General features: G+C 52.8%; 1 protein-coding gene across 2 annotated transcripts in view; it reads left to right on the forward strand.

Annotated features, from left to right (window-relative positions):
• PHF21B (PHD finger protein 21B) overlaps positions 1–14108 on the forward strand; it is a 96963-nt gene that overhangs the window by 61014 nt on the left and 21841 nt on the right. For both annotated transcript variants that reach the window (XM_032644155.1, XM_032644156.1), the window contains 2 exons: positions 10362–10454; positions 12488–12838. In XM_032644155.1, the coding sequence (XP_032500046.1) occupies positions 10362–10454; positions 12488–12838 (444 nt within the window). The remainder of the gene's footprint in view (positions 1–10361; positions 10455–12487; positions 12839–14108) is intronic.

Here is a 14108-nt window from a genome sequence, read left to right on the forward strand (position 1 = left end):
CATATCCCGCAGCCTCTGAGCGGTGATCTGTGGCCCTTTCTGCCCAGCGATTGGGTCATGATACGTGGACGGGAGTTCAGAGGGCAGGATGTGTCTCTCCGGTGACTGTCGGTGAGGACAGTCACTGCTGTTGGAGCTCATGGGATCAAGGCGCTCCGCCCCCTCCACGTGGGGACAGGAGCCCGGGCCCCCGGGAGCGTGAGAGCCAAGTGTCCCCCACGAGGTAGTGCGAGACCACACGGCCACTACCTGCCCCAACTGCATCCCCAGGTAGCTCTTGCCATGGCAACCCTCTCTGGTGCCATCATATGAGAAAGCCCCTCTGTGCGGCCAGCTCTGCCAGTGCTGGATGGAAATAAGTTTTTTAAATAGCTTCTGGTGTCCCGGGTGCAACCGGAAGCAGGGTTGGGTCTCCTCTGGGGGCACGTGTCTGAGGGTCAGTGGTTTGGGTTCGGTGGGTCAGGCTGGGGAAAAGGCGTGTGGAAGCCCTCAATGTCTGTACATGCCCCCACTCCACCAGCCTCCCAAGCTCATACTCCAGGGAAGCCCTCTGTGCCACCAGCGTTAAATCGAAACTGTGCGAATGTTGCCAGTTTGGGGATGGCTGCTCACTCCGAGCGTCCGGAGGGGCTGCGTGTCGTCTGTGTTTGGCCCAGGGCTGAGCTTGGCCTGCCCTGTGCTCTCCCGCCTGCTGCGACAGTTCACGCTGACAGCCGTCCTCAGAGGTTGGCGTGAGGTTGTCTGTGGTTGACAGCTGTGGAAACTGAGGGACGGAGAGGCTAGGGAACAGCCCCCCAGGGCATGCAGCTGGTCAGGGTCGGAGGTTGGGTTCAGGGTCAGGAGAAGACGCACAGTGTGTCCAGGGACAGGCCGGGTTAGAGCAGGCGTCAGCCCTGAATTGTGAGTCCCGTGAGTGGAGAAAGTTCTGGAAAAGGGCGTCCAGGTGGGGCATTGCCCTGCGTCTCTGCCTCCCCGGCTGTGAGGCTTGGGGAACTCTCCCTCCTCTCAGCCCTGCCCACGTGGCCTGGGGGGGGGGGGCCGTGAGCGTGGGGCAGGGCTCAGTGTGGCCCCCATCCCACTGCTGCCCTCCTCTCCTCCTGCAACCAGGAGAGAGGACTGAGTTCACCGACCTGCTGCGTGTCGCGGGGCCAGGGCGCATGGGAGACACAGCTGGCCGCGTGGCTCTGGCGCTTCTCGTGCCGCTGGCTGTGACTGCCGGTCCCCCTGCTGCCAGCATGCAAGACCTTTGGACTCAGCTTAACAGGCCCATCTGGAAAGCCCGGGCAGGAGGCCTGCTCACGGATGGTGCCCGAGATGTGGCAGACGAAGGCCAGGGTGGACCCTGGCTCAGGGTGCCGCGTGGGGTCGTCCTGTCCGGTCCTGGAGACGGGCCGGTCCCCAAGACTGGCTTTCTGCCTGCTTTGGGAACACGTTTACATAGACAGGACGGGGCCACTTCAAAACCCATTCACACACGCCAGGGGTCCCGCTGGGAGGGGGGCTCTGTGAGGTCTGGGGTCTCGCTGGGCGCAGGAACTGGAGCCAAGCCCAGGGGGTCGGGGGCAGGCTTGCCTCATGGAGTGGGGCTCTGGGTGACCGTGTGTGCAGGTTTCAAGGAGTCCTGCTCCCCTGGCCCTCAGCAGTTCCCTGAGCATCTCCTGCCGGGGTCCCGGAGTTGGACCCTGGGGGTCCGCGGCCCTCCTTGTCTGACGACATGCATCAGTCACTTCACCAAGCTCCTGCTTGGGCCGGTACCTGGGCTGGACTCCAGGATCCGCCATCCAGCGGGGCAGCAGAGATGAGAAAGGCCAGTTCTGAGCCGTCGGGTCGGGGTCTGGGATGAGAGCAGCCTTTGTGAGGCCGGGCACTGCCCGTCCTGTTCACCACACTGTTCCCCTTCCTGAGACACACAGTGAAAGCCCTGGCTGCAGGCTGGCTCCGGGGTCTGTCCCCTGACGAGGGAGAGAGCTGTTGAACCGAGCACAGCAGGAAGCCTGGGACACCAGTTTCCCGTTCTTACTTCTTCACGCTTCCTCACGTTCGTGTACTTTACTCCGGTTGTTGCGGGGGAGGTGAGCACGTACACCCCGTGTTAGAGACGGGGCGGTAGGAGCTGGCGAGCAGAGGGGGCTTCCCCAGGTTGGCCCAACAGGAGAGGGGCCACTCCAGGACTGGCACCTGGACAGGCTGACCCCGAGGCTGTCCCTGCCGGGACGCCAGGGTTGTACGTCCCTCCCAGGCACCCGCTCAGTGCCCCAGTTCCGGGCACAGCCGGGTCTGACCTGCTTCCTCTCCACCCAGGTCTCACGGAGCCAGACGTGCACCAGGCTTTGTGCTGATCCTTGAGGCCCACTCCCTTTAGCCCCCTCCCGCCCCTGCAGCGGGAACTCTTCTTAGTCGTGGACGAGGAGACTGGGGACAGAGAGCAAGGGTGCCACACGTGGCTGGTGTTAGAGCCAGAACCCGAGCCCAGCCCCAAGCCCAGTCCGTCCCCACCCTGTGTACAAACACCTGTCTCCTGGGCGTCTCCCACCTGCCTCGGCCGCGACCGAGCTTCTCCAGGGTTTCCCAGGCTGCCCCAGGGACTCCACCGATGCAGGAAAAATGTGAAGTTATCTTTGACTTTCATGCCCTTAAAATGCTTAGAGCTGTAACTGCAGTCATAAGGAGCTCGTTTATTTTATTTATTTATTATTATTTTTTTTTGCGGTACGCGGGCCTCTCACCGCTGCGACCCCTCCCGCTGCGGAGCACAGGCTCCGCGGCCATGGCTCACGGGCCCAGCCGCTCCGCGGCATGTGGGATCTTCCCGGACCGGGGCACGAACCCGTGTCCCCTGCATCGGCAGGCGGACCCTCAACCACTGCGCCACCGGGGAAGCCCAGGAGCTCATTTATCTCGACAAAAGTGTGGCTATAAGCTATCCGGTGCTTGTGAAATAGTCTCTGAGATGATTGTTTCTGCTGGTATCGATAAATTCCAACACGGAGCAGAAAGGTCAGGCCCTGCCAGATAAAATGTCTCTTCGGCTTGTTAATTAAAGGTTTATAAGGATGTGGAAAAACGCGCTCTGGGGTAAGCTTTGGAGCGAAGAGAAGCAAACAGATGGTGATCACAGGATGGACAGTGGGTGGAAGGGGGCTTTGGTGTTCCCGGAAGGAACCCACGGTTCCCAGAAGCGGGGCGGCGGAGGGACCCTGCTCAGCAGCCTCTTTGTAGCAAACTCCTCCCCAAAGCCTGGGACTTCGGCCTTTGACCCAGGGAGTCATCCGTTCTTCCGTGTTCCTCCCGCTGCTGTGGCACAGAGGGCACCCCACACATGGTAAGGTGCTCCTTAAAGAGCCATCGGCCACCCCGAGTCCCTGGCAGTAGTATAAATGCCAGCCATCGGGTTGGAGTCTGGCAGTATTTTAGTTCATGGAGTCAGCAAGTGAACCATCTTCGTGCTGTGAACATCCTGCAGGCGTTCGGTATTTCCCCTGTGGCGGGTCCTGTTTCTTTCTTGGTAACTGAGTATTTGAGAACGAGGTCAAAGTAAAGCTCCCCCTATCTTCCCCCCCTACCCACTCTGACCTCGGGGGCTCTGCCCCCCCAGCAGCCTCCACCCACCCCTCCCTCTCGTGGTCCCCTCCCTCCCTCCCCCTGATTGCAAATTTCTAAGGTGTGTGGACAGATGTCCCCGGTGTCCCAAGTCAGGAGAGAGGACTGAGCGCCGACCTGCAATGAAGGCTTAGAACCACAGACGGTGGCATCCGCAAGACACACGGACCAGAGCAAAAGAGGTACACAGAGAAGAATCCATATGAAAACACACAGGACACAGGCACCCACGTGGATGCCAGAGAATGGAGTAGCTGGTACGAAAACACACCCGGAAACGGACACACAGCAACCCTCACGCCTTTCCGTGCAGAGACACACGGACTGGAAAAACACACAGACGGCACACACCCCTCGTCTGGAGGGCTTGATTGGGCATCTTAGCCAGAAGGGAGTCCCCAGGGAAAGCAGCTTTGTGCCTGTTCCCTGGCTCCTGTAGGTGTTGGGCATGGATTTGCCCTGTGTTCCCAGGGCCCTGGAATCTTCTGGCTACCCGTCACCCGCGCAGGAACCCCTGCACCCAGGGGACCACACAGCTCCGCTCACTGATGGAGTGAAGTGCCCGTGTGGGCCTTTCATCACAGAACCTGCTGGATGGACAGGCCAGCTTCTTCTCATCCTGTGGTCCCCAGGTTGATGGAATCGTCTGGAAGCTTGTCAGTCAAATGGTGCTCCCTTCGTGCCTGCCTCTCACCTGCCCAGGTCTGGGCCGGGGCCCAGGGGTTGTGATGCCGATGAGACCGCAGGTCCAGGGGAGGGAGAGGGCACAGCCTTCTACGCGCATCCCTTTGCAGAGGCGGGCAGAGCCTTTAAAATGGGCATTGGGCAGGGCTCGCCAAGCGGTGCTGGAGAGGGACTGAAAGCGGCACTGTGGATTGAGACGCTTCCTCTTAAAGTGACCGCGTCTGTTTGGGTGCTCGCTGCATTGCATTTAAGCTCTGTTCCAGCAAATGTCCACAGGGACTTTCCAGTTAAATGTGGATAATTTGGCTTCATGCAGAGAGGCAAGCAGCTGGCTGGAAGGACGGGAGCCTCAGAGCTTCGCCCACTTTAGGGCAGGTGGAAAATTCCAGAGGAGGGAGGAGCCACCCCATCATAATCTGGAGAAGCAGCTCTGTGGGTTGTGGGGCTCTGCTGTGTCATTTGGAGAAGGGTGACGCTCATTCCAGGGACAGAGAGCTACAAGGGGGGAAGTGGGGTGATTTTCAGCAGCTTTGTTAGAATAATATATACAGTAAGTTATCATATTTAAAGCGTGCAAGATGTTTGACATAGGTCTACACCTGTGAAACCATCACCGGGATCAAGATAGTGAACACACCCTTGACCCTCAAAAATTTCCCTGTGTCTTTGATCCCTTCCTCCGATCCCCTCATCTCCACACAACCTCTGATCCCTTTAGATGAGTTTGCATTTTCTGGAATTTCACATAAATGGCATCATACAATAAGAAGTCCTTGTTTTTGGTCCTGCTCCATTCAGCAAGATTACTTTGAGATTCATCCACGTTGTGTGTATCAACTGCGTATTCCTTTTTTATTTCTGAGTCATATTCCATTGGGTGGATTTGCCACAGTTTGTTCATCTGTGGACCTGTTGATGACCATCTGGGCTGTTTCCATTTGGGGCGATCGCAAGTAGAGGTGCTGTGAACTGCTCTGGAACAAGCCTCTGTGTGGGCGTGTGCTTTCATTTCTCTTGGGTAATGCCTAGGGGTAGAATGTTTTAGTTGGGACTGCTATAACAAAATACCACCCACTGGGGGTGGGGCGGGGCTTAAACAACAGGCATTCATTTCTCACAGTTCTGGAAGCTGGGAGGTCCAGGATCAAGGTGCTGGCTGATTTGGTTTGCGGTGCAAACCCTCTTCCTGATTTGCAGTTGGATGCTGTCTTTGCCCATTCGGGCTGCTATAACAAAATACCACAGACGGTGGTTACTGTAAACAGAAGTTTATTGCTCACAGTTGTGGAGGCCGGAAGTTGGAGATCAGGGTGCCAGCATGGTCAGGTGAGGGCTCTCTTTCCGGCTGCAGACTTCTTGGTGTATTCTTGCCTGGGGGAAGGAGCTAAGAGTCTCTGCAGGGCTTCCCTGGTGGCGCAGTGGTTGAGAATCTGCCTGCTAATGCGGGGGACACGGGTTCGAGCCCTGGTCTGGGAAGATTGCACATGCCGCGGAACAACTGGGCCCGTGGGCCACAACTACTGAGCCTGCGCGTCTGGAGCCTGTGCTCCGCAACAAGAGAGGCCACGACAGTGAGAGGCCCGCGCACCGCGCTGAAGAGTGGCCCCCGCTTGCCACAACTAGAGAAAGCCCTCGCACAGAGACGAAGACCCAACACAGCCAAAACCAAAAATAAATAAATGAAAGAAGGCTCAACATTTAAAAAAAAAAAGAGTCTCTGCAGCCTTTTTTATAGGCACGAGTCCCATTCATTTCATCAGGATTCCCCCCTCCTGGCTTAAGCACCTCCCAAAGGCCCTGCCTTCTAACACCATCACATTGAGAGTTAGGATCCCAACAAGCGAATTTTAGGGGGACACAAACATTTAAACCATGGCAGACTCCTTGCTGTGTCCTCACGTGGCAGAGAGAGAGGGGAAACGAGCCCTCTTATGTTTGTCCTCATGAAGACACTAATCCCATCGTGAGGACCCCACCCTCATGACCTGATCACCCGCAAAGGCTCCATCTCCAAAAGCATCGCACTGGGGATTAGCGTTTCAACATACAAGTTCTGGGGGGACGGACATCAACAGTCAGTCCATAGCAGGTAAATGTATATTTCACTTTCTACGAAACTGTCAAACTGTTCCAGTGTGATTGCACCGCTTTATGTTCCCAAGAGTAGTACGTGCACCTCACCAGCTCTGGACTTGGTCAGCCTCTTTTATTGTAGCTGTCTGAATGGGTGCATAGTGGTGTCTTACTGTGGCTTAATTCGCATTTCTCTAACGAATGATGTTTTGTATCTCTTCATTTGCTTATTTGCCAACAGCATATCTTCTTTAGTGATGTGTTCTATTCAAATCAGTTTTTAATTGGGTTGTTTGTTTTCCAGTTACTGGGTTTTGACAGTTGTTTTATACATTCTGGATACAAGTCTTTTATCAGATAGGTAATTTGCACATGTTTTTTCCCAGTCTGTGGCTCGTTTTTTCATTCTTTTAACACTGTCTCTCCAGCGTCAGGAGTTTTTAATTTTTTGAAGTCTAGTGTATTAATTTGTCCTTATATGGATTATGCTTTTGGTGTGGTGTCCAAGGCACTGTGCCTAACCCACAGCCCCAAAGATTTTCTCCTGTGTTTTCTCCTAGAAATTTTACAGTTTTAGGCTTTACATTTAGGTCTCTAAATGTAAAAAAACATTTAGGTCTCTAAATGTAAAAAAACCATTTGGGTTTTTTAAAAATATGTGAGACGTATGGATTAGTTATGTCTCGTTTGTTTTTAATATATGAGTATCTACTTGTTCCAACACCATTTGTGAAACTGTTGTCCTTTCTCCACTATGTTAATGGAGTTTGCAGCCTTTGCTGAAAAATCAATTGACCATATATGTTTGAGTCTATTTTTGGACTCTATTCAGTTCCATTGATCTATTATTTGCATAACTTAACACCTATACCACACTGTCTTGATTACTGTAGCTTTATAATAGGTCTTAAAGTTGGGAAATATAAGTCCTTCACTTTGTTTGTTTGATGTTGTTTTTTGTTTGTTTCAAGTTATTTTGGCTATTCTGGGTCCTTTGCATTGCCACATGCATTTAAAAAGGACCTTGTCATTTTCTACCCTTTTTGGGGTGAATTTTGATGAAGGCTGTATTGAAGCCATAGGTCGATTTGGGGAGCATTTACATCTTAATAATACTGGCCTCTGATCCATGGTTATGGTATGTCTCTCTAAAGTTTATGCAGGTATTTTAAAAATTTCTCTCATCAGTGTTTGAAAGTTTTCAGTGTACAGCTCTTATACAGCTATTGTGGTATTTATCCCTAAGTATTCCTCATTTCTTATGCTGTTGCAAATGGCAGGTAAACGTTTTTTTAAATTTCTAAATGTTCGTGCTAGTATATAGAAATACAATTGCTTTTTGTATGTTGAAGTTGTATCCTGCAACCTCGCTAAGCTCAATTATTAGTTCTAACAGCCTTTTTTTGTAGATTCCGTCAGATTTTCTACGTAGTTGCTACTGCCATCTGCAGAGACAGTTTTATTTCTTCTTCCTAATCTGAAGGCCTTTTATTTCTTTTTCTTGCCTTATTGCACTGGCTAGGACTTCTAGTCCAATGGCAACAGGAGTTGTAAGAGAACATCCCTGCCTCATTCCTGATCTCAGTGGAAAAACATTCATCATTAAGTATGATGGTAGCTGTTCATTTTTTATAGATGCCTTTTATCAGGTTAAGAAGTTACTTTCTCTTCCTAGTTTGCTGAAATTTTTTATCACGAACAGATGTTGAATTTCGTTCACTGCTTTCTCTGCATACATTGAGATAACCATATCATTATTTTCTGACTGATTTTCACATGGTGATGCAGCCTTGCATTCCTGGGATGAGTTCAACTTATTCAGGATGTATCATCCTTCATATTATTGCTGGGGTTGACTTGCTGACACTTTGTTAAGAATTTTGGCTTCTGAGTTCAAGAGAGAACCCCTCTGGTCACTGGTGTTTGGCTGGCCCCAAGTGAGAGATGCCGCTCCCCATCAGGCAGGCTCATGGGGTACAAACGTGGCCATGTGAAACCTCCCCTTCAGCAGCTGTAGGTAGTGTTGATTCCTAGAAAAGGGACCTTAGGCAAACGGGAACCCCAAAACACATCCTCTGTATTTGTGTGGGCCTGGAGTCCCTGGGAGTGTGTCATCTCCTATCTCCACACCCTGAATATCCACCCTGCTGCAGCTGTGGCCATCCCATCATGCATTGGCAAGAGCCCTGACTCGGAGGCTGAGATTTGAGGGTGTGTTGGGGTGAGCCCTGGTCATGGCCCCTCCTGAGTTAGCACAGTGGGGACATATATCAAGGGCCCAAAATAGTCCTACCTTTTAAAATTTCTACCCATTGATGGACTTCCGTGGTGGTGCAGTGGTTAAGACTCCGCCTGCCAATGCAGGGGACACAGGTTCGATCCCTGGTCTGGGAAGATCCCACATGCTGCAGAGCAGCTAAGCCCGTGTGCCACAACTACTAAGCCTGTGCTCTAGAGCCCGTGAGCCACAACTACTGAAGCCTGCGCACCCTAGAACCTGTGAGCTGAAACTACTGAGCCCACCTGCTGCAACTACTGAAGCCCACACGCCCAGAGCCCGTGCTCTGCAACAAGAGAAAGCACCGCAATGAGAAGCCCCCGCTCACTGCAACTAGAAAAAAGCCCACGTGCAGCAGCGAAGACCCAATGCAGACTAACTAACTAACTAACTAATTAAATAAATAAATAAAATCCCTACCCATTGATTCCTGTTTTCAGACTCTGCTACAGAAATACTTTGTGATGTGGAAATGGCTTTATCCATAGAGATGTATGTTGCACCACTGTTTATTAATCAGAAAAGGATGGGAATAAAACCCAAATTCCTAGGAAGATGGGATTGGCTGAGGAAATAGCATGATGTCTGCTGAATGAAAGACTCTATAACCGTTAAAGGAGTGATTTATGGAGATTGTAACAAGTTCAGGAAACCTTACACGTGTCCTGAAGTACAAGTAGAAAAACAGGTTACACATCACATTCTGTTTGGCGTGAGTGGTGTTGTGTCTTTGGGTAAAATGAGAGTGGATTCCACTCTGGGGAAATGAGAAAAGACAAGTCCAAGGAAACTGGGAAGGAAGGAAGCTCCAAGTTTAGCACGATTTTTTTTCTTAATTAACCTTCACCGGTTCTTATTAGTGGCCTCCTTTATTTTGTCAAGATATACATCATGTTTACTAGATAACCTGTCCTGAAATTTGACAGGATTATTGAGGTCACAACTATAGGCAATTTGAGCTGTGTGTACTCTGTAAACTTAAGGTGATTTTTTATAAATCTAATAAACTCCTTATTCTCCCTTCTCTGTCTTTCCTGCTCTATTCTCTCTCCCCCTTCTCTGTCTCTCAGACTCTCCTTCCTTCATTTTCTTTCTGCCCCTTCCTCCCTCCTTTTCACTTTGCATGTTTGTATGTTCATAGATCAAATAAAATAACAAAAAATGTTTGCAGGGAATCAATACGAAAAAAAAACAAACAGGTTACAGAATTCCATGTACAGCTATAGAGAAAACGTACTTAAAAGGAAGCTAATGTGAGACAGTGATAGTTTTCTGGGGATGCCATTCTCTTTCTTTTTCTGGTTTCCAAAATGTCTTGCATGTTATATATTACTTTCGTGATTTAAAAGCTTACCATTAGGGCTTCCCTGGTGGCGCAGTGGTTGAGAGTCCGCCTGCCGATGCAGGGGACACGGGTTCGTGCTCCAGTCTGGGAAGATCCCACATGCCGCGGAGCGGCTGGGCCCGTGAGCCGTGGCCGCTGAGCCTGCGCGTCCGGAGCCTGTGCTCCGCTACGGGAGAGGCCACAACAGTGAGAGGCCCGTGTACCGCAAAAAAAAAAAAAAAAAAAAAGCTTACCATTAAGAGAGAGGAGAGCAGAGTTCGCTGTCTCCAAGGCACCCCTGCGCCACCAGGCTGGGGAGAGTCGCCGGGTGCCGGCAGGGTGGGGTCGTGTGAGTCCCGATGCCGTGTCCTGTCTCAGTGCCGCCCTCCTCTTGTCTTCCAGGCTTTGGGAACCATCACTGCAGTGCCTGTCACAGGTCCTCAGGTGAGCTCCTTGCAGAGGTTGGCCGGGCAAGGAGCGGCAGTGCTACCTCAGGTAAGCAGCCTGCGGGTGGGCCCCGGGCTGGCTGTCTGTCTGTCCACAGCCCCTCAGCAGTGAGGTTTAGGTGAGCCCTGAGCTGGGTGTGACGTCGTGGGAGTCCCTTTCCTCTCCTGCCTCCTCTGCCTGCCCTTCAGAGGAGATGTTTGGACCAGACCCAGTTTTTCACACAGTGAGGAATTGAGAAATCAGTTTAGTGCGTCATGACCAGGATTTTTTTTTAATGGAATAAACTAGGCTGGACTAGAAGACAGCAGAAAATACCAAGACGTGTCATAAGCATTTTTTTGTGAACAATTTGTTTCTGGACTGGATCACGACGTAATGGAGATTTTTTAATACAAATTGATTGATTGATTGATTGATTATTTTTGGCTGCATCGGGTCTTCGTTGCTGCACGCGGGCTTTCTCTAGTTGTGATGAACAGGGGCTACTCTGCATTGCGGTGCGCGGGCTTCTTGTTGCAGTGGCTTCTCTTGTTGCAGAGCACGGGCTCTAGGCATGCAGGCTCAGTAGTTGTGGCACGTGGGCTCAGTAGTTGTGGCTCGCGGGCTCAGTAGTTGTGGCTCGCGGGCTCTAGAGCACAGACTCAATAGTTGTGGTGCATGGGCTTAGTTGCTCCGCAGCATGTGGGGTCTTCCCAGTCCAGGGCTCGAACCCGTGTCCCCTGCATAGCAGGCAGATTCTTAACCACTGCGCCACCAGGGAAGTCCTAATGGAGATCTTTGAATATGGGTCACAGTCAAAAAAGTGTTAGAAGCTCTGGACAAAAGGGTGCATTTCAGGAGACGGCGCAGACGCCAGGCCTTGGGCCTGGGTTCCAGCCGGGGTCCCCCGCTGGGCTCTGCACTGTGGTCAAGTCACCTGGGCTGCGTCTCCTCGTCTGCAGAGAGGGTGGTGCCAGTGCCTCCCTGGTGGCCGTGAGGACTGAATCGGGGCACAAAGCCTTTGTAGCCGGGCCTGGTCTGGAGCAGAAGCCTGCTGGGTACTGCCCAGTATGCAGCTTTGCGGGGCACCTGCTGCTGAGCTGCGAGGGGCTGCCGGCTGCACAGGCGACAACGGCTCCTGCCTGTCCTGGGGCCGCAGGCCTGGGCCGATGCCCCCAGCTCGAGGACAGTGAGGGGCGGCTGCCCTGGGCCCTCTTGTCCTTGTGGCAGCCTCGCTGAATGCCCACCTGTGCTGAATCAGACAGGATCCTGTCCCCAAGAGGCTCAGATTCCGGGGGGGGACAGACAAGGAACCAGACGATTTGAACCCAGAGTGATTGGCCTGAGTCAGAAGGATTCACGGGGGCTATGGGAGCCTTGAGGAGGCTCATAGCCTGCCTGGGGGTCAGGGAGGGCTTCCTGGAGGAGATGGTGCTAGAAGCAGGGCTCCGAGGGTAGGAAGTCTTGGTAGTCCAAGGTGGAGGCAGGCCTCAGGGGACGAGCACCCCAGGATACTGGAGCATGAGGACACGGGGGTGAGAAAAGGAGGCAGGTGGCAGTGGGGAGACCGGAACCGCAGGCCTGGCGGCACTGGAAGGGGAAGTGGGAGCAGGCATAGCACTGGAGACGTCAGCAGAGGCCTTCTGGGGGCCTTGGATATGGAGTAATGGAGCTGAGCTTTGCCTGTCAGTGACTGAATGGCCGTGGGGAGCTACGGAAGGCTTTTGAGCAAGGGAGGGTCAGGACTGGGGCTCCAAGGAAAGGCTTCTGCTCAAGGTCAGTGCTGTCTTCCTAGGAGTTTTCACTCCCACGTACACCCCTCAACTGTAAAAGTCCAAGGGCCACCTCTCCCTCTGCCCCGATATATGCGCGCGCGCACACACGCACACAGGCACACACCCGCGACCAGAGCCCCCGGGCCAGTCAGTGCACGCCCAGGACCCGGGCAGCCTTGGCAGGTCCATGGTTTCTCCGCTGCCGTCTCCTCACCTCTAACGTGGGAGTCCCTGACCAGGTCATGTCTGTGCCCCTGTCATCTGCCATGGCTGTCATCACCCCGTCTGTGTGTCTATCCGACCGTGCCACTGTCCCTCCCTCCCCAGGTTAGGCCAAAGACTCTGATTCCAGACAGCCTCCCCGTCACCCCGGGCCGGGACCGGCCACCCAAGCAGCCCCCAACCTTCCAGAAGGCCACCGTGGTCAGTATCAAGAACCCCAGCCCAGCCCTCCCCACTGCCAACAGCACCGTGAGCCATGTGCCAACGCCCGGCAGCCAGCCCCGTGCCCTCGCCGAGCCTGCCACCGTCACCTCTCCTCTGAGCAGTGCCGGGGTGGCCTACGCCCTCATCTCCACCGCCCCCAGCAATGCCACCGCCATGGCCCCCAGCACCGCCGTGTCCGTGGTCAGCGACAGCGTCAAAGTCCAGCCCCTCCTCATCAGTGCCGACAACCAGGTGAGGGCGCCCGCGGGCAGGCTCCCCAAGGGGCCAGGTGAAGGGGGCCCGGGCAGAATGAATGACCGGATGGCGGAGCGATTAGGTGGCCAAAGGAATGGATGGAGTGTGAGCAGAGGACTGAATGAACAGCGTGGGAATGAACAATAAGTGAATGAATCAGTGCGTAAATGGGGGGTGGGGGTGGGGCGTGTACAAATGAATGAATGAGTCAGTGGCAGAATGAACGGTGTGTGAATGAGGGTGTGGATGAATGAATGAATTGGCGTGGGAACAAGGGAGGTACAAGGGAATGACTGTGAACAAAAGACTGGGTGGCTGAATGGAACAGAATGATTGGTCGATGGATGAATTGCTTCACTTGCTGGAATAATTAATTAACAAAAGGTGGCCAAGTGGACCACTGGAAGAGTCTCTGCCAATGGAGGGAGATAGTCAAGGACTTTTTGGACCCCGGGTGCCTGAACGGAATATCTGTGATTTGTTGCCAAGATTTAAAACTAAAACTCAGATCCTCTTCCTGTTCCCGTCTGAGCTCCTTGATGATTGTGTGAGGTGTTTGGGGCTGCATAGGAGGCGCCATTTCCTCTCTTTGTTTCCAATTCAGGGTCCACCAGGCTGCCCCTCTCTTGCTTATGGCCCGTGTCCCCTGTTTCCCAGCCCTGGTGTCAGCCACTTTCCTGCAGCCGTATGTTATTGCACTCAGTATATTTCTGGGTATGTTTTTGAGCTCTCTCACCTATGGACAGTATCCCCGAGGATTCTCCAAGCCTAGAGAGTTATCGCCAGCCAGGGTCGGATGGCAAGCTCCAGTGAGGAAACGTGCACCCCAGAATGGTACCTGGTCCGGAAGGGTTGCTTAGCAGACGTTGGTTGGTTGAGTGTGTTTGTTTCACTGTAACCTCACTAGCATCCAGTGTTGTCATTTTTAAATGCTTTTTGTTCCTTTAGTTGATGCAGACAGATGCTGGTTGTTGAAAGCGGAATTCCTTTGGTTAGTATTGAACTTGAAGGTTTCCCTGTACTTTTCAAGAATCCTGTCTCCTTCCATGTGACTCATCTGAGGGTATTCTTTGCCCCTTTTTCTGCGGGGGATCTTACTCTTTTCTTCCCACGAATATAAAAAGGGAGCATTTTTTTCCATCCAGAGAATTCTGGGATTTCAAAATTATGTTACAAAGAGGAACAAAGTCCTTTCCCTTAAGCCAGCAGAAAAATGGGATGCATTTTCTCTTCATGTGTAAGAGCTTCAAATTCACAAGTCACCGAA

This window comes from Phocoena sinus, chromosome 10 (genome assembly GCF_008692025.1).
Source record: "Phocoena sinus isolate mPhoSin1 chromosome 10, mPhoSin1.pri, whole genome shotgun sequence".
In the NCBI taxonomy this organism is placed as follows: domain Eukaryota; kingdom Metazoa; phylum Chordata; class Mammalia; order Artiodactyla; family Phocoenidae; genus Phocoena; species Phocoena sinus.